General features: G+C 49.9%; 1 protein-coding gene across 1 annotated transcript in view; it reads left to right on the top strand.

Moving 5' to 3' along the window:
- The first annotated feature begins 3,509 nt into the window (after window positions 1-3,509).
- Window positions 3,510-20,342, top strand: part of CEP72 (centrosomal protein 72) — a 32,290-nt gene continuing 15,457 nt past the window's right edge. The window contains 6 exon segments of the mRNA XM_033852691.2: window positions 3,510-3,637; window positions 8,124-8,251; window positions 8,786-8,978; window positions 11,612-11,720; window positions 12,817-12,865; window positions 19,033-19,209. Coding sequence (XP_033708582.1) covers window positions 3,559-3,637; window positions 8,124-8,251; window positions 8,786-8,978; window positions 11,612-11,720; window positions 12,817-12,865; window positions 19,033-19,209 — 735 coding nt within the window. The 5' untranslated portion in view covers window positions 3,510-3,558.

The following is a 20,342-nucleotide window of genomic DNA, read 5'->3' on the forward strand; positions in this document are numbered from 1 at the left end:
CGGCCCCTCAGAGTGATCACGGGTGGGCTGGCCCCCCTCACGACAGGCCCCGCATCCAGCTGCACTGTTCAACCTGAGTGCCTGGGTCTCAGTCCCACCTGCTGCCCTCCATGCTGCCCACCATAAAGCGGATGTAACCAATGACCCACAAAAGCATGGCAGTGCCTGGCCTCTTGCCGTGTGCCTGCCAGCCTCTGCCGGGTGAGGGCTCCGAGTCCAACAGGAACCGGTGTAGCGGCAGCAGGCAGGGCGATACTGGGATCTACAGGGTCAGTGCAGGCGAGCTCTCGGGAAGCAGTTAGGGCGGCTGAAATAGGCTGGCGGGGAAGGACCAGGGTGGGGAGCAGGCCTCCGAGGTCTGGTTACCCTGGCCATAATCCGCCTGGTCCAAAGGGCCCCTGAGCCCTGCACTCACTAGAGCCTCAGAGGTGGGGAGAAGGCCGCAGGTGCCCAGACCTGACGGAGGGGGCCTCGTCCTCAGGAGGGCTGGGGACCCTGGGATCACGGCTGAGGTGTGCCCCTCATCCCTGTATCTCCCCCCGTCGGTGAGCAGTTGTGCAAGGGGCAGGGTGTGTGCACAGGGGCAGCTCCCACCTGGAAGGCGCTAGGTGCACCCAGCACCACCTGTGCTGCTTCTCCGGGGTAGGTGCCTGAGGGGCTGTCCAGATGGAGCCGCAGCCTGCCTGTGAGTGGCTGCGGCTCGCCCCATGCCGCTGCAGTGCAGAAAGTCAGGCCCGGTTGTCCTGCCTCCCTACTTTCAGAATGAGCGGAAGTTTCCATTTTCCTGAGAAGTCTCAGCTTTCTAGGGTCAGCAATTGCAGGGAGAGCTGGCCTCTGCTTCCTCCTCCCAGCTGAAGCCCCGCTGGGCACGGAGGCGGCTCACGAGCTCTGGGGATGGCCCAGGCCAGCAGGACGGGAGACCCTTCGGGCTACGGGCTCCGCAGGCAGGGCATGGAAACAGGAGTCTTCGCTGGATGCAGCCGGGAAGGATCCTGCCTCTTGGGAAGTGAGCTGCGTGGCCGAGTGTCCAGGACAGAGGTTTGGCTGCCAGCCAGCCAAGCTGAGCCCAGCCCACCTTGGGGACTCCAGCCGGGTGTCCTTACGTCAGGCCCGCCCCAGCTGGGTTTTACTTGCATCTTAACTGATAGCTCAGCTAGATACAAGTGTTTTCACTCGCAGGTGAACACAAACCCCGTCCTCTGTGTTCAGATGAGCTAGTCACGACGGTAGGATGTTTACATGAGCCCCCACCCCCTCTCGCCCCTGCTTGCCTTCCAACAGCCGCAGGGAGGTCCTCACACTCCGTCTCACGTCACACTTTGGATAGAGGTTAGTCGGCAAAATGATGCATTGACAAGTCACACATGTCGGTACTGATCTTGTGTAGAAAAGCAGCCGGGAAAAGGCTCTTTCGTTCAACATTTATGAACGAATAAGCATCGGAACCAGCGAGCAGCTGTCCTTGATCAGATGCTTCTCACTTGGTCCAGGGTGGAGGCTGAGGCCGCAGAGCACCGGCTTCTGGGCAGTGCCTCGCGTGGGACCAGGGTGGGTTCCTGCCATCCGGCCGGGGAATGGTCGTCCGAGTTGGAGCTCGATTGTCGGAGGTTTGTGAGGATGTGTGAGTGTCAGGGTGTGTGAGTGTGAACGGGATGCGTGTGAGTTCAGTGGTGTCTGGAGCCGTGGTTGTGTGGGTTCAGGCTCCCAGAGGCTCCCTGCCTCCTGTTTGGAGGGCCCGGTGCAGAAGCGGCCCGGTGCAGAAGCAACCCAGGGCTGGGCTCGGGTCTGACACTGATTCTTAGTCCGGTCGCACCCAGCTGGTTGATGTTTCCTCGTGGGTGAAGTGACCGTGCTGGCGTTCACCCCAGGGTGGAGAGGTGGTGACACCAGAGCTCACGCAGTTCCCGGAGCGCGTGGCCAGCGCCACAGCCACTCTAGTTCTGGGGCCTGGACAGCTCTGCTCTCCGGGGGGAAGGTGGGAGATTGCCCCTTCTCCTCCCGCCCCCGCCCCCTCCCAGCCGAGGCCAGTCAAAGAGTAAGGGAAGTCCAAGATGCTCCAGGCCGCCAGCCCCTGGAGGACCCCTCTGGCTGCCCAGTCCGCGGGACCGGCGTGGGCCTGTCCTTGGGTCTCCATCTCTGTCACCAGCCTTCACCCTGGGATGGACTGCCCGACTCTGGCTCAAGGCTGAGGGGCCTGGAAGCCTCCCTGGAATGTTCTAGAAAGCTGTAGAGGACTTGAGACTGGGTGCCCGGCCTGAAGTGACCTGCAGCAGGAGGAAGCAGCGATGTTTGGCGTGTGGGCTGTGCCCTTGCTGACAAGCCGTTTTTCTCGGGGGCCGGGGGGGGGGGGGCGAGGACAGCGACAGAAGCCTTTTGTTTGCTTCCGTTTACTTCTGAGAGCGGGATATTTGCTTAGTTTCTAGCCTCCTGGCTGCACCAGCTCCACTCAGGGGGCACCTGGTTGGTGACCACATGCCAGGCCTCGGGTGTGCCCGAGTCCCTCCACGGTCTTGTAGGAAGTGAGATGATGGCAATATGTGGCCTGGAACTGTGGGCAGTCACTTGGCAATCCGGACTCAAGATATCGCTGAGTGTTCGCCGGCCTCCGTAAATGGCAAAGCCCCACGGGTCTGGTGCAGCAGGCTTGAAGCCCCGCCCCGCTCAGGAGAGACTCAGGCACCCTGATGCCCCCCCCACCCCAGCCCCTGCGCATACCCCGTACCTCTCCCCTACACCCCTGTCTTCGCCCCTGCCCTACACCCTCTGCCATACTTCCCTTGTCTACACCACTGCCCCTCACCCCTGAGTGTCTATACCTGCCCTTCACCCCTGGCCCTACAAGCCCACCTACACCCCCCTACGCCACCACCCAGGCTGTGACATGCCAGGGGATGTTGCCACAGGCCAGTCAAATCTCGGGTGAGAGGCAGTAGGGGCACCCTCTGGGGTGACCCGGGAGGGAGGGGGCACCCCCAGGTCTCGCGCTGGCTGGGGCAGATCCAGACTGTAAGGGAAGTCTTCCCTAAAGGTGCTCCACAAAGGGCCCAGTAAGCCGGACACGCCGTGAACCCCTCGGTCAGCTGATGAGTCTCAAGGCCAGACCCCAGATTTCATTACCTAGAAACTGAGGATGGGGGCAGAGCAGGACCCGCTGCCGCTGAGTCACCTGACCGTGGCGGGAGAGCACTGCGACCCCACGTGAGGAGCCCTCGCGCAGAACCTGGGGCGCCCGCAGCCCAGGACGCAGGCGAATCTGGGGGTGGGTAGGGTCCCCAGGTGGGGCAGGTGCCCAGGTGATGCGAGGTCTCCAAGTGCGTCGAGTTCCCAGGTAAGCCCTGGGGCGGCACCGACTTCCCCTAACGTTTCCTCCCGGCAGCTTCGTCCACTTGCTCACACCCCCCACCCCGCAGAGGTCCTTGGCCACGCCCCTCCCCGCCCCCTCGGCCTCGATCCGCCCCCTGGCCCCGCCCCCCGGTCCCACCCTGGATCCTGGCCCCGCGCCTCGGCCGTCGGCGGCCACAGCACGCAGGCGCGGACAGGTGTGCGCCGTTTGAAAGAATGGCGCCGGCGGGGCGGCTGGTTCTGTGTGAAGAGAAGATCTGGGGGAAGACCGGGCTGGCGCCTCACCGCGGCCTGGGTGCGCGGCGGGCGGCGGGCGGCGGGCGGCGGACGGGTGGGCGGCGCTGGCCGGGGGCGCGAGCTTCCCGCCGAGGTGTCGGCGGACCGGTCGGGCCAGAGGTGCCGAAACGCGACCGCGGTTCCCGAACGGTCGCAGGCCTGGGGGGGCGAGGGTGAGGGGTGGGCTGCGGGGCAGGCCGGGAGCGGGTGGGGAGCCCGGAGCAGCGGGGGGGTGTGAGGGGCAGGCCTGGGGGGGCCCGAAGTGGGGGAGGGTGGGGGAGGGGCAGGGGTTCCGCGCTGAGTCCCCGGAGAGGTGGGGGCCAAGCTCGCCCTCGCAGACCGCCCGCGGGGAGCTCTTCCGAGCCCGGTTTGCTGAGCCCTTGCGCCAGTGCTTTTCGCCTTGACCGATAAGGTCACCTGGGCTTTCTTTCCCCGTTAATAAGGTGCGTTAGGCTGATTTTCTGAAAAAGCTTGGCGCGCCTTCGTGTCTGGAAGAGGAGCGTGCCCTCCTTTAGTAGGACTCCAGGGTGTCCCGGCCCCTGCTCCTCCTGTGCTGAGCACCTGTGGGCCCATGTCCTGAGGGATACGGCTCGCTAGTTTTCTGTTTTCCTGTTTTTGTCTAGTTTTGTCGTCCACGTAATGCCCAACTCATGAAATAGTTGGTAAATTGCCCCTTCTTCTGTTTTCCAGAAGAGATTGTATGAAATTGGTGCCGCTTCTTCTTTGTTTGATGGAGTTTTCCAGTGACCTTATGGCCTGGAAAGTTCTGTATTTGAAGCTTTTAAATGACAAATTCAGTTTCTCGAGTCATTATAGAACTGTTTGTATCGTCACCTTCATCTTAGGTGAGTTATAGTTGTCTGGGGTTTTGCGAAACTGGTTCATTTCATCTAAGTTGTTAAATTTATGTGTGTAGAGTTTGTGGTATTTCCTTATTAGCCTGTTAATGTCTCTGGGGCCTGTAGTGATACCCTTCTTCCGGTCCATGTTATTGGTCATCTCTGTCTTCTCTCTCTTGGTCTTTCTGGAGGTTTATGGATTTCATTAATCTTTTCAATGAGCCAACTTTGTTTTTTCTCCATTGGTTTTCTGGTTTCAAATTTCATTGATTCCGTATAATTTTCTTCTTTCTGCTGCTTTGCATTTATTTTGCTCTTCTTTTTCTTGATTCTTGAGATGAAAGTTTAGATTTCTGATTTGAGAGCTTTTTTAATATAATATAAACATTTTAGTGCTATAAGTGTCCCTCTAAGCACAACTTTAGCTGAATCCACAAGTTTTGTTATGTTGTATTTTCATTTAGTTCACTGTGTTTGTGTATTTCCCTTGACTTCCTCTTTGACCTATGGATTGTTCAGAAGTGTGTTCTTTTCATTTTTGTGTGATTGGAGGTTTTCCTAGTTTGTTTGGTATTTTTTTCTTTTTGTTATTGATTCTGGTGTGATTCCATTATGGTCAGAAAACATACTCTGTATGATCTTAATTGTTTTAAATTTGAAGTTTGTTTTATGGCCCAAGATCTGGTCTATAATGTTCCAAGTGCACTTGGAAAGAATGTGTACTGTGTCATTGACTGGAGTGTTATATAAATGTCAATTTGATCTTGTTGACTTGTGACGTTGTTCAGTTCTTTTGTATCCTTGCTGATTTTCTGTCTAGTGATTCTCTTAATTACCAGAAGAGGGGTATTGAGACCCCTGACTCTAATTGTGGATGTATCTGTTTCTCTTTTCACTTAAAGATCCTAAATATGTATGCACCAAAGCTGTGCTATTTGGTGCATACATACTTACAATTTTTATGTCTTCTTGTTGGGGTGACCCTTGTAGCATATGTAGTATTATTCCTCCTTATCCCTGATAATTTTCTACAGTGAGATATCCACTTTATCTGATATTAGTGTAGCCACTCCAGCTTTCTTTGGTTTGGTGTTTGCAGGGTATGTCTTTACCCATCTATGTGCTATTTCACCTTTAAACCTACCTATATCATAAAATTTGAAATGAGTTTCTTGTAGACAGTGTATACTGTATATCATTTTTAATCTACAGTGCCAATCCCTATCTTTTATAGTGTATTTAGACCATTTACATTTAATGTGTTGATACAGCAGAGCTTAAGTGAGACATTTATTTTTTTTTCTGTTTGTTCCCTTTGTTTTTCTTCTTTTGTTTCCAATTTCCTGCCTTCCTGTGGTTTACTTGAGTATTTTTAGTATTCCATTTTGAGTTACCTATTATATTTCTGAGCATATCTCTTTGTATAGCTTTTTTAGTGGTTGCTCTACAAATTACAGTATACAGTATGTGATTTAGCACAGTCTACTTGTGTGAACGGTTTATCACGTCAGGTCAATATAGAAATTTTACCACCATTTAGGTTTCATTATCTTCCCACTTTATAATTTAGTTGTCTAGACATTTCCCCTGCATACCTGAGAACCACAGTAATGATATGACGTTTTCTTTTTATAGTCAGCCAACAGTTTAAATAGCTTAGGAGGAAACACTGACCCACATGTTTACCTGTTTCATTATTCCTTCTTCATTCCTGATGTCCCAGGTTTCCTTCTTTTATCTTTCCTTAATGTTTGAAGATCTTTCTTTAGCAGTTATCTTAGGGAGGTGTGCTGGCGACAGGTTCTCTTAGTGTTTCTTCATTTGAGAATATCTATATTTCACCTTTAGTTTTTGGTGGATATAGATTTCTGAGTTTAAAGTTCTTTTCTTTCAGCAATGGAAAAATGTGAGAGCACTTCCTTTGTTTCAGCACCATGGTTTCTGAGGAGTAACGCCCTGCCATGGGAGTTGTTTCTCCTTCTGGGTAATGCCTCTCTCTCTGTTGCTCTCAAGATTCCTTCATTGTCTTTAGTGTTCAGAAGTTTGATTCTGATGTGTCAGTTTTTGCCTTTATTCTGTTTGGGGTTTTCTCAACTTCTTGAATGTGTAGGTTTATGTGTTTTGCCAAATTTGGGAAGTTTTCAGCCATTATTTCTTTAACTTAAAATTTTTTATTTTTAGCCATACTGTTTTTCTTTTCTTCTTTAAACTCTGATTGGATCTCCACTGGGACCCCAATGACATGAATGTTAGATTGCTTTTTCTTCTTCCACAGGCCCCTGAGGCTCTGTTCATTTTTTTAAACTCTGTTTTCTTTCTGGTGGTCAGATAGGACAATTTTGTTCAGTTTATCTTTGCATTTTCTCTCTTGGAATTTTTTCCTCTGTCACCTCCATTCTGTTATTGAGCTGCTCCCATGGTTTTTTGTTTGTTGCTTTCAGTTATTATATTTTTCATTTCTGAAATTTGTTTGTTTCTTCTTTACATCTTCTGTTTCTTTGCCAAGAACCGCTATTTTCTTCATTCATGTTCATAATTGCTCATTGAAGTATCTGTATATCAGTTGCTTTAAAATCCTTGTTAGATAATTCTAATTTCTGTCATCTCATTATTGGTATCTATTGATTGTTTTCTCTCATTCAGATTGAGATTATCCTAGTTCGTGATCATTTTTGATTGGTCATTTTGATTGGGACTCTGCTTCCTATTTAAATCTTGTTACTCAGTACTGGCACTGCCTGGGTGCTGCCTTGTTGCTGAGGTGGTGGCCAGGCCCCTGTCACACACGTAGCATCTGCAGATGCCTCCTTACAGCCAGTCCAGGGCAGTAGTCATGTCCACTCACACTGCCCTGGTGCTGGCCACCGTGCGAGGCCAGGTATACGAGGTACATTTTTTTTTTCCTTGGCGTTGGGCTGGAGTGGGGCTGAGGTTGTCAGGAGTCTGTCCTGCAAGGCCACCCCTCCTGGTCCTTTGACCACGGACAGCAGGCTTACCCGTATCTTTTGGTAGGTGTCCTTGGGTGTTTCTGGGTGGCCAGCTTCTCTTGCACTCAGATCGGGATGCACAGGAGACAGAACAAAACCAACCCTCAGTGCTCGACCATTTTCTTCAGGTCCCTAGACAGTCCCCACGCTTCAGAGTCGCCACGCTTCAGAGTTGCTTCCCGTGTTCTTGTCCAGGGTTTTTAGGTCTAATAAATGGGGAGGAATAGGGTGAAATATGTCTCCTCTGTCTTGTCTGGAACTGGAAGCCCAAAAACCAGTTTCATATGTAATCAAGATGTGTTTTAAAACAAAAGTTCCTGGGAAGATACTGGTGTATCCAGACACAGTGTCTTTTTCATTACAGAAGCTTACTTTTGTAGTGATGTTTGTCTAACAGCTGCTTACCGGGTGTGCCACGTAGAGGTGTTCGGTGCACCTCGTGTGCAGCTGGCCCTCACCTGTAACAGCACGGGTGGTCAGGTCAGCTACCGAGTGGGTTTCAGATTGCGATCCCTGCACAGAGGCCCACAGGCAATGGGGCTGAGCAGTCAGGTGTGGAAGTGGGAACCCCCTTAGGAGGGTTTCCTGGCGAGAGGGTTTTGGAGGGAGAATAAATTATTGCAGTAATTTATTTTCAATAAAATAATAAACTTAAAATCTCTTCATTTTCTATTCTTAGCTGAACTTCGGTCATTATCTATTCCTGGAACTTACCAAGAAAAGATTACTCACCTAGGAAATTCTTTGATGAATTTAACAGGTCTAAATTCTCTAGCTCTCTCACGAAACTCCTTGGTTAGTCTAGAGGTAAGTTTTAGGTTTGTTTCTAGAAAGAAAATGCATTGCTGTCACTAGCAGCGGGTAGTCCATTTACGGTAAATGCGGTAGTCTGTGTTCTGACTCTGCTTCTAGTGCTTGTGAGCCATACACTTCACGGTGACTGTAAGTCTTGCGCTGATTTTCTTGTGTTTGCTGTGAGCGGGATTTCTTATGCATCACGTTATGTCTTCGAACTACTTTAACGAGAAGTCATAGCTCTCTGATGAAGATGGTTGTATCTGTAAGGGAAATAAGATAAGGCCCGAAAGAGGAATGTGTGCACGCCAGTCACCCTTCGTCCTTTATCAGCTGGCGTTCTCGTCATCCACACAGCAGGCGTCGGCTGTCCTCTCCCCGCGGTCGGCACGCGCGGCCGTCTCACCGTGGGGGCGCAGGACTCCCAGCTGAGCAATACCTTGCCCCCTTGCTCTCCCGGTGATGCTGCGTGTGCGTTTCGAGCGCGTCTGTGAGGTTGGGGGCTGGTTCGTGTTAATGGCTGTCTTGCCGTGTTTGTCCTGGCAGGGCATGGAGTACCTGGCGGCGCTGCAGCGTCTCAGCGTCTGCCACATCCGCATCTCCTCGCTGGCGGAGGTCTTCCGGCTCCACTGCTTAACGGAGCTCGCGGAAGTGGACTTCCGGCGGCACCCTGTGGTGGAGAGCAAGGCTGACTACCGCCTCTTCGTGGTGCGCATGCTCCCGCGGCTGCGGCCGCTGGGTAGGCCGGCCGCACTCCGGGCCTCGCTTGGTGCTGCCCGATGGGTGTCTCGTGTTCTTGGGGTGATGGCGCTGTTGACCCTTCGGGAAAGGGAAGCTGATTTCCTCCTCTCACAGGAGAGCTGCCTGGAGGGTGGCAGGGAGCCCCTTCCTTGCGGCCACAGATGGCTGCTGGGCCACGGGCACAGGCATGGGCTGGCTCTGCTTTCTGGCTGTTCCTGGTGCCCTGTTTCCTGGCATGGTCTCCTGGGCATCGTCTCAGGCTCAGCTGGACACCTGGGTTCAACCTGGTTTTACGTCCACCTGGGAGGACACGGGCGAGAAGTTCATCGTGCCACGCCCTCCCCGGGTGACAGGCACGAGAGTGTGAGGTCCTGTTGGCAGGTGCAGTCACCACCTTGGCTCAGTGGCCCGTAGCCTTAAAAGAACCGGATCTCTCAGGCTCGCAGGCCGAGCGACCAGGGTGCCCACCAGCCGTGCCCAGTCAGGAGGGTTGTGCTTGGGGAAGCCACAGCGTCTTCCCACCCACTGTCCCTGCTCTCAGGAGCCACTTTGCTGTGAGCAGTGTGGCCAGGGCACTGCTAATGCCGCCCCCATGTCGCGCTTCCCGGGGAGAGAGCTGGAGCGTGAGCCCGAGGGCATGCTGGCGTGGAAACCCTGGGGAAGGAGGGGCTTAGAGTCTCAGACCTGGGTCCTCCTGTGTGAAGTGCTGATTAGTGGTGCAGCGGTGTCTGATTGGAGGAGGGTGGTCCTTCTGTGCCCCCAGTGATCATGGCGTGTTCTCCGTCCTGAGGGCCCTTGACTGCCTGGGGAGGCTGGGGGGCTTTCAGGGCGTCTCCACCTCCCAGGCACTGAGCTACCCAAACCAAAATGAGACCCACATCATGGCAGCATCTGTCAGGTAAATGCTGGGCTCCATGGTGGGCAGGCCATGGCTCTTGTCCTTTCAGGGTCTACCAGGGCCTGTAGACACCCCACCGGCGGCACCTTTCAGCCGCACACAGCTTGTCTCATGAACACCCCAGCTGCGCGCGTGCGTTGGCTTACCTCCTGGACCCCGGTCCTGGCGGGCCGCGAGCTCTGGGGAGCCTGGCCGCACCCTTAGGCTGTGCCTGCCTGGGCCTAGGGGCACTGACCCTCAGAGGCATGCTGTTTAATTTCAAACCTACTTAGAATTTCAGCATTTAATGTTAATTTTTAGATATTTGGGAGGATTAAGTGCTTGTGTTCTAACTTTTATTTGAGTATTATGTGTCCTGTGAACAATTGAATTTGACTCTTTTTCAGAAGCGTGACAATCCTTATGGAAAGTTCTTGCAGTCTTCAGTCTTAAATCATTTGTTTCCGTTTGTGATGAAAGTTGTAAATTCAGTCTTAGACTGCTCGTATAGAGAAGGGGTTGTGAGAGCCTTCCCACACGTGAAAGGTGCTTTCAGACGTGAGGCGGGAGCATAACTGGGGCCAGTCAGTGCGGGAGTGGGGGACGCTCGGAGGCCCTCTCTCCCAGCAGGGTGCCGCCGGAGTGATCTGGGGCGCCCTGGGCCGGGGTCTGGGAGAGTGCCGCAGTGAGGAGAGCATGCGGTCTGGGGGGCAAGGTGGGTTTGCATCTGATTTTAGTCATATTGAGTTTGAATTTAGAGTGGAACCGTCCAGAGAAGGATGCTCAGAGTAAGGGACGTGGAACTGACGCGGAAGCGAAGTTCAGGCTGGGCAAGTAGAGTCACGTGTTGTCGGCACGACGGCAGCGTCCAGGCCCGAGACGGGAGGCCCCAGGCTGGTGTGTGGTGGATGGCGTCCCTGAGAGGACAGAGGGGCTGCTGTGCGGTGGCCACACCTGTGGAAGTGGGTACTGGGCACCTCCTTGTTCCCTCGTTGCTCACTGAGCTGGTGCACCTCCCGGGGTGCCGTGGGCTCAGTGCTCCCTAGGAGCTCTGTGGCAGCCATCCCGAGGGCCGAGCTCCGGCGTTCGGGAGGGGAGCCCCCCTCGGGTGCTTCCGAGGAGGTGCAGTTGTGGACGAGTGGGGTCTTCTTGGGCCCAGGGCACACGCGGGGACGGTTTAAACTTGGCTCTGTCTCCTGTTCTGGTCCCAAGGATCTGAGGATGTAAACCCTGGGCGCCAACACATGGCCAGGGCGTCTTCTCTCCAGTGTGTTCAGGCTCCTCGCCCGTGGACACTTGCTAGGGGTGTCAGTGTGGTTGGGAACCTCGCCCAGCACCCAGGATGTGCGTTAAGAGGAGATGAGAAGGACGAGACTGCGTGAGAACTTGCGTGTGTGTTTCCTTTCCTGCCTCCGGGGCATCTGAGGTGCAAGCCTGGTGCGACCTGCCGGCCCTCTGGGAATCAGTGCTCAGCATTGCTGGGAAACCAGATGTAGCCCCCGGAGCCCAGCCTTGCTTTCCTGGGTCTGCCCAGTGATCTGGGGGATGCCGTGGTGGGGTCAGCCCTAAGGGGAGGGAAGGTCCCCAGAACAAGGGATGGCAGTCCTGGTCACACGCACGCCATGTGTGGCTGGCTGGGCGAGGGAGCACCTTTAGTCCTGAGGGGAGGCCGGCAGGCACACCGCGGGGTTTGGTTTTGGGCCCTGCCACCTGCCTCGTGGCCTGCTAGTTCCTCTGCGGCATCTCCTCCCTAGATGACCGCCCTGTGAGGGAGAGTGAGCGGAGAGCATCCCGGCTGCATTTGGCTTCGGAGGAATCGCTGGACTCAAAGCAGAGCTTCCCAGCCGTTTTCAGAGTCGAAAGGTATGAACAGGAGTGGTATTAACTAAAGTGCTGATTGCCACCTAGAGGACAGACATCCAGGGAAGCGTGGGGAGAAACGCTGGATACCAGCTGGGGATCAAGGAGACTGTGGGACAGCCTCTCTTCCTGTCGTCCACATTTTCTATATGGTATTTTTAAAAATATTTAAAATGGTTATTAAAGTGATGGATGTAAAATACGTGGCACAAAAGACCTGCGGTGAGAGGCAGCAGTCCTTTCTCTCTACTCCTGGCCCGCTCCTCAGAGGCAGCCTCTTTCCCTTCTGTAATTGTTTCTGCTTCCAGGTTCTGTTTCAGTTACTTTCTGATCTCTGAACAACGCAGATCTTGGCTATTTCTGGATGTGAGCACTTTGAGCAGATCTGACAGCTGCCGGAGCCTCCTCTCCCCACCCTGGTGGTGTTAGTGCTTGGCTCTGCTCCTTCCCGCGTTCTCTTTCAGTGCTCTGTGACCAGGGCTCCCGCTCTGCTTTGGCTGGGCTGTGGGAGCCTGTGCCTGGCTTCTCACCACCTCCCAGCTCCTGCCGTCTGCATCTTTATGTCTAACTTTAGATTGTCAGGGTGGGTAGTGTTCAAATGTGCTCTGAAAGCATACAGTCTTCATGTGTGTGGTTGATTCTAAAGGGTAGAAGTCAGTCAGTGGTGTTTACCTTGCTTGTGATGTACGAGGATTATATACTCCTTCTTGTACACCATTTTGATTTGTTTGAGGCTTTTAATAGTTTTCTTTCTCTTGCATTGTATGCCTTAGCTCATCTGTAAATTTCTCTAATGTAGAGGTCGGCCGACTTTATTTGTAAAGGGCTGGGGAGAATATTTTCAGCTCTGTGGACCATATGATCTGTGCTTCAGTTTCTAAACCCTGCCTTTGTAGTATGAAAGCAGCTATAGGTGATACATAAACTAATGATTGTGTTCCAATAAGACTTTATTTACAAACACAGGCAGTGGGTCAGATTTGACCTGTGGGCCATACTTGGCCAACTTCTGTTCTAAGATCAGTTTCAAGTATCTCGAATCTCCTCTTCCCTCAGATGCCTCCCTTGGAGCTCCCCTCCCCTCACTTCCCTATTTCAGATCAGACTACTTGCTGGGTAGACAGCTGCACGTGGTACCCTGCGCAATGGTCTGTGTATCGTGTGCCCCAGATTCGTATGCTGAAATCCTAACCCCCAGCATGATGGGTTTAGGAGATAGGGCCCACGAGAGGTGATTAGGTCCTGAAGGTGGAGCCCTCATGAATGGAATTGGTGTTCTCTTATGAAGGAGACCCCACAGAGCTTTCTAGCCCCGTCCACATTTGCCTGAGTTTTGTGAGTCACGTGGTGTCAGTCCTCTGACTTTGGCCTCCTTTAATATTGAGTTGCCAGTTCTGGGTCTTTTTCCTTTCCGTATAAATTTTAGAATTAGTTTGTCAATATCCACAAACTACCTTGCTGGGATTTTGATTGGGATTGCATTGAATTACAGATTGAGTTGGGAAGAAACTGACATCTTGACACTATTGAGTCTTATCCATGAACGTGGAATATCTCTCCATTTATTCAGTTCTTCTTTGATTTCATTTATCAGAGGTTGGTGATTTTCCTGATATAGATGTACATATTTTGTTAGATTTATACCTTAGCATGTTGTTCTTTTGAGGCTAGTTTAGGTTTTTTAATTTCAAATTCCAGTTGTTCATTGCAGGTATTTGACTTGTGTACAGCTGATGGTGACAAAGTACCACGAACAGGGTGGCTTAAAATAACAGAAACTTACAGTCTTACAGTTCTTAGGCTACAAGTCTGAAATCAAGGTGTTGGCAGGGTTGCTTCCTTCTGGAGGCTCTGGGAGAGAATCCATTCTATGACTCCAGCTCCGGGTACTTTGCTGGCAATCGTCAGTGTTCCTTGGCTTGTAGATGCCTCCCTCCAATCCTTTTCTTCCTATGGCTGTCTTCTCTCTGTGACTTTTCACAGAACTCCACATTGTGCTTGCCTGTCCTGTGTCCAAATTTCCCCTTTTTATGAGGACACCAGTCGTATTGGTTAGGGCTCCCCATAATTTCCTCATTTTAACTCGATTACCTCTGTAAAGACCCTATTTCCAAATAAGGTCGCATTCTGAAGTATGAGGTGTTGGGACTTTGGCATCTCTTTTTTAGGGGACACAATGTGACCCGTACATCTTGAATTTTACAATCTTGCTATAGTCACTTATTAGTTCCTGGAGTTTTTGTTTGTTTTTTGGTCGATTCTTTGAGATTTTCTACATAGATGGTTGGTATGTCATCTGTGAACAAAGATAGTTTTATATCTTCCTTCCCAATCTGTATACCTTTTATTTCCTTTTCTTGTCTTATTGTGTTAGCTTGGACTTCCGGTACAATGTTAAAAGGCCGTGGGTAGAGGGGACATCCTTGCCTTGTTCCTGATCTCAGCAGGATAGCAGCTGGTTTCTCACCACCAGGTGTGCTGTTAGCTGTGGGCTTTCATAGGTGTTCTTTATCAGGTCGAGGAGGTTCCCTTTGATTCCTAGTTTACTGACCACTTTTATCATGAATGGGTATTGGATTTTGTCAAATGCTTTTTCTGCATCTATTGATATGGTCATAATGACTTTTCTTCTTGAGCCCGTTGATGTGATGGATTACATTGATTTTTTTCAAGTATTGAACCAGCTATGCATACCTGGAGTAAATCCCACTTGGCTGTGGTGTGGACTCAATTTGCTGATACTTTGTTGGGGATTTTTGCATTCGTGTTCATGGGAGATAACTGGTCTATAGTTTCCTTGTATTGTCTTTGCTGGTTCTGGTATTAAGATAATGCTGTCCTCATAGAATGAGTTAGGGTGTATTCCCTCTGTTTCTGCTTCTGTCTTATGGAAAAGATTGTAGAGAATTGGTATAATTTCTTCCTTAAATTCACCAATGAACCCATCTGGACCTGGTGTTTTAGGAGGCTATCAATTATTGATTCAAGTCTGTAATAAATACCAGTCTGTTCAGATTATCCATTTTTCCTGGTGTCGGTTTTGGTAGATTGTGTCTTTCCAGGAACCATTCCATTTCATCTAGGTTATCACATTTGTGGGCATAGAGTGTCATAGTGTTCCTCTGTTATCTTCTTGTTGTCCATGGAACAGTTCCTGCTGTGCTCCTTCTTTTAATTCTGATATTAGTAATTTGCGTCATTTTTTCCTTAGGTAACCTGGTGGCATAGAGGTTTTTCCATTTTGTTGATCTTTTTAAAGAACTAGCTTTTGGATTGGTTGATTTTTATTTTTTATTTTTTCCCGTTTTCAGTTTCATTGATTTTTGCCCTAATTTTTATTATTTCTTGTCTTCCTCCTGCTTTGGATTTAATTTGTTATTTTCTTAGTTTCCTAAGCTAGAAGCTTAGATTATTGATTTCGGAGCTTACTTCGTTCTAATATATACATTCAGTGTTACAGATTTCCTTCTACGCGTTGCTTTCACTGCATCCCACAAATTTTGATAAGATGTATTTTCTTTTTAATTTAGTTCAAAATATTTTTATTTTGGAATATTGTAGTTCAAAGTACTCCTGAGATTTCTTTGACTTGTGTTATTTGGAAACACGTTGTTTAATCTCCAAGTTCTTTGAGATTTCCCAGTTATCTGTCTGTTATTTATTTTATTACTAGTTTAATTCCGCTGTGTCCTGAGAACAAATATCATAGGATTTGTTTTCTTTTAAGTATGTAAAAGTGTGTTTTAGGGCCCAGAACGACTCTGTCTTGGTGAATGTTCCGTGTGAGCTTGGGGGGAATGTGTATCCTGTTGTTTGGATGAGGTGGATGTCACTGCATCCAGGTGATGCGTGCTGCTGAGTTCAGCTGTGTCCTTAGTGAGTTTCTGACTGCTGGACCTACCCCTTTCTGAAGGAGAGGTGTTGAAGTGGATCCATCCATTTCTCCTTGAGTTCTGTCAGTTTTTGCACCACATAGTCTGATGCTGTCTTATTAGGCGCAGACACGTCAGGGGCTGTTATGTCTTCTTGGAGAACCGGCCAGTTGTCCTCACGTCATGCCCCTCTTTATCCCAGATCACTCTCCCTGCTCCGAAGTCAGCTCTGTCTGAAAGTAGTGTAGCTACTTCTGCTTTCTTTTGATTGGTGTCAGCATGGTCTGTTTTTCTCTATCCATTTACTTTTAATCTATGTGTCTTTATATTTAAAGTGGGTTTCTTTAGGTAACATGTAGTTGGGCCTTTTATTTTGATCCACGCTGACAATCTCTGCCTTTCACTTGGTACATTTAGACCATGGATGTTTAAAGTGGTATTGATACAGTTGGATTAATAGCTGCATGTTTGCTGTTTCTACTTGTTGCCCTTCTTCTGATCGCTTCCTTCCTTTTGTGATTTTAAATGATCACTTTATGATTCCATTTCTTTCCTTGGCATGTCAGTTGTGCTTTCACTTTTAGTGGCTGCTCTGCAGTGCACAGGACAGGCAGACCTCGCTTTTTGTGCTTTGCTTTATTGTGCTTTGCGGATATCCTGTTTTTACAGGCTGCGGGTTGTGGCAGCCCCGCGTCAGGCAAATCTCTTGGTGCTGTTCTTCCAGTGGTATTCGCTCACTTCATGTCTCTGTGTCGCATTTTGGTAATTCCTGCAATATTTCACGCTTTTTCATCTTTTTATATTGTGGTGATCAGTGATCAGTGATCTCTGATGTTGCTGGTATGACTTGCTGCAGGCTCAGATGATGGTGAGCATTTTTTAGCAATAAAACATTTTTAAATTAAGGTATGTACATCGTTTGTTAACATAATGCTATTGCTCACTTAATAGACTACAGTACAGTGGAAACATAACTTTTAGATGCACTGGGAAACCAAGAAAATGGTGTGACTTGTTTTATTGCAATATTTGCTTTATTGTGGTGGTCTAGAGCCGAACCCTCAATATCTCCAGGGTCTGCCTATGTACATTGACAAGTACTCCAAGACCACTTTCAGACACTATACCACTTCACAGGTCGTGCAAGTACCTTATAATAACAAAATATTCCTAATTCCTCCCTCCTGTCCCTTGTATCATTGCTGTCATTCATTTCATTTATACCCAAACTATAACCCTGCGTGTAATACCTGAGCATAACGTATTGAGTACATTGTTGCTATTATCTCAAACAAACTGTTGCCTGTTAGATTGTAAGAAAAATAGAAGTTTTTATTCTGCCTTCACTTATTCCTTCTCTGATTTGAGTTTCTGACCTGTGTCATTCTCTTTCTCTCTAAAGAACTTCTTTTAATGTTTCTTACCAGGCAGGTCTACTGGCAACAAATTCCCTCAGTTTTTATTTATCTGAGAAAGTCTTTATTTCTCCTTCACTTTTTTTTTTGCGGTACGCAGGCCTCTCAGTGTTGTGGCCTCTCCCGTTGCGGAGCACAGGCTCCGGACGTGCAGGCTCAGTGGCCATGGCTCACGGTCCCAGCTGCTCCGCGGCATGTGGGATCTTCCCGGACCGGGGCACGAACCCGCGTCCCCTGCATTGGCAGGCGGACTCTCAAGCACTGCGCCACCAGGGAAGCCCTCTCCTTCACTTTTGAAGGATAATTTTGCAGGATACAGAAGTCTAGGTTGGTAGTTTTTTTGTCTCCATACTGAGTCTTTCACTATTTTTGCTTGCGTGGTTTTTCCCTCTGGCCTATTTCAAGATTTTTTTCTTTGTCTTAGGTTTTCTCCAGTAGAATATATTCCTCGCTGTAATTTTTTTGGCATTTACTCTGCCACTGTTCTCTGAGCTTCCTGGTTCTGTGATTTGGTGTCTGACATTAATTTAAGGAAATTTTAAGTCACCTTCAGATATTTTTTGGTTCCCCTCTCCTCCCCCTGGTATTCTCAGATGTGTGTGTTACACCTTTTGTAGTTGTCCCACGATTCTTGGGTATTCTGTTCTGGTTTTTTTTCAGTCTTCTTTAATCTTCGCTTTTCAGTTCTGGAGGTTTCTATTGAGATCCTTTCCTCAGCCATGCCCAGTCTAGAGCTCATCAGAGCTGTTCTTTTCTGTTACAGTGCTTTTGACTCTAACGCTTCTGTTTGCTTCTTTCTTAGAATTTCCATCTCTCTGTTTACATTCCCATCCGTTCTTTCATGTTGTCTCTTTTTTCCATTCGATCTTTTAGCATTGTTACTCATAGTTGTTTTGAATCGGAGTCTGATTTCATCCGGCATTTCTGCCATATCTGAGTCTAGCTCTGATGCTTCTCTTTTTCAATGTTGTTTTGGCTATTTGGAGTCCCTTGAGATTCCAGACGCATTTTAGGATGGGTTTTTCTGTTTCTGCAAAAGACGTCATTGGGATTTTGATAGCATTGCACTGATTCTGTAGATTGCTTTGGGCAGTATTGACATTTTAACAGTGTTAAGTTTTCCGATCAGTGAACGTGGGGTGTGTTTCCATTTATTTATCTCATCTTTAATTTCTTTCAGCAGTGCTTTGCAGTTTACCTGTCCTTGATTATCCGAAGACTAAGCTACCACAGAGTTTAGGTGATCTGGTGCAATGTCCTATTATCCAGAGGTGACAGTGGATACCCAGAGAGGCTGCATGTGTCCGCTGTCGGGTTTCTGTGGTCAGACCCCGAAGGAGAACCAAGTCTCCTTCTTTCTGCAGGGATCTGGAACACTTTCAGTATGAGAAAATAAGGAATATCATTCATTGATCTCTCAAAGTATGATAAGGTATCATAAAATCAATATTCATAGTATGTGATTGAGTTCTATTTTGAAGAGTGATTTCTTAAGCTGCCTTTGTTGGAAATGAGGTGTGTACCTCTGTATGGAGGGACGTCCTATTCTAAAACCTCACATTTCAGTTGGTAGGGAAATGTTTTCACTTAATGTGAAAATAGAAAGTCGGAACACCACATCCTCGAACTTGCTTTTTTGTTGGTTTGTTTTTTGGCCGCGCTACATGGCATGGGGGAATCTAGTTCCCTGACCAGGGATCGAACCCTCGCCCCTGCATTGGGAGCAGGGAGTCTTCGCCACTGATCCCCAGGGGAGTCCTCCTTGAACTTTCTTGGTCGCACGTATGGCACTGTGGACGTGCTAGGGGATCCCAGCACAGGGGAGCTTCTTGGGACGTCTGTCCTTGAATGAATCCTGGGGTGGCGACCCGCTGTCCTGGCTGAGCCGCTCCAGCTTCACTGTGGTAGAGACACCAGCTCCCCCTCGGAGACCTTGTGCTCGCGGTATAGGCGTCTCCCTCCCGGGGTCTGTGCGGCTGGAGGGCTCTGTGGGCTGCAGCACAGCACTGGGTTTGCTTTTCTTTGCAGACTGCAGCACTCCGGAGCCAAGTGAGCTGCCCCCTCGGCCAAGAAGTGCTTGTCATGGACGCGGATGATGAGGCGGCCCTGAACCTCATTGCCGAGTGTGGGTGGGGCTTGAGCAGCCCTCCTGGGAGCACGAGTTCCAGCCAGCAGGAGCAAGAGGCCAGCTTCCAGCGCTCCAAGGTAGGCTGCTGCTCCAGGGAGAGGGCCAGCCTTTCTGGGAGGTTGATGCCTTCTTAGAGAACTTACCTTTAAATGCAGAATCTTCATGAAATCTTGTGCACTTGTAAATATCAGTAATTTGGATCATGGAATTACAAAAGGAGAAGTCAGTGTATTTGAGGTGGATGTAGTCATGTTGCAGGGCTGTTTATACAGGTCCCTCCTCAGATCAGTTACAGGGATAGGGAAGAAGTGAGATGTCTAAGCAGACAGGGAGGAAGCGTCCTGTGCTGGAGGGAGTGAGTCCCTGCCGGCCACGAGGGGACTCCCGGCTCCAGCTGCACGTTGGTGAGAACGTGCACGTGAACTTCATGCCCTTTGCTGGGGCTCTTCCGCCAGGACGTGTGTGTGAGCTTCAGCTCCATTGCTGCTGCTTCTGAGTTGTGGGGTCCTAAGAGCTTTCCATGAAGACGCGGCGGGCTGGGGCTTCCCTGCTGCAGGACCACCTCTGCCTTGGCGTCCCCGCCAGCTCCTGGGACTGTCAGTCTCTCTAACGCTGGCTCCCGTCCTGGGTGTATGGTGGTATCTCTTGTTGGTTTTAATTAGCATCTCCTGAAAACAAGTCACCACAGCCTCTCCATGGGCTCACGTCTTCCGTGGCGTTTCTCTTCCTGTCTGTTCCCCTCCCCTTTTCTTTTCTTGGTGTTGAGGCATAAGACTTCTTCATGGTGTTTGAACACAAGCCCTTTCTCAGGTATAGAACTGCAAGTTTCTGCCCACCCTGTGGCTTGCCTGTTTTCTAAGCAGTGCTCCCTAGAGCAGTGTTATTTCAGTGAAATTCCGTTCTTCGTGTTTCCCTTCGTGGTCGTGCATTTCGGTGTGCTGCCCCTGCTTGTGGAGGGTTCCTCCCACGGGCTGGTCCACGTGCTGGGGGTCAGTGCTTAGGTCTGAGAGCCGCTCTTTTGAGTGAATTTCGGGGTGTGGCGTGAGATAGTGGGTCAGGCTGCCCGCCTGTCCCCCCATGTATGTCCAGCTGTGCCAGTGCCGTTTGTTGAGAAGACTGTCTTTCTCTTCATTGAATAACCTTGGCGCCCTTGTTAGTTCAGTGGGCCGGAGTCTCTGGGTTCTGTTGACCGTCGTGTCTGTCTTGATTC

Source organism: Tursiops truncatus, chromosome 3 (genome assembly GCF_011762595.2).
Source record: "Tursiops truncatus isolate mTurTru1 chromosome 3, mTurTru1.mat.Y, whole genome shotgun sequence".
Taxonomy (NCBI): domain Eukaryota; kingdom Metazoa; phylum Chordata; class Mammalia; order Artiodactyla; family Delphinidae; genus Tursiops; species Tursiops truncatus.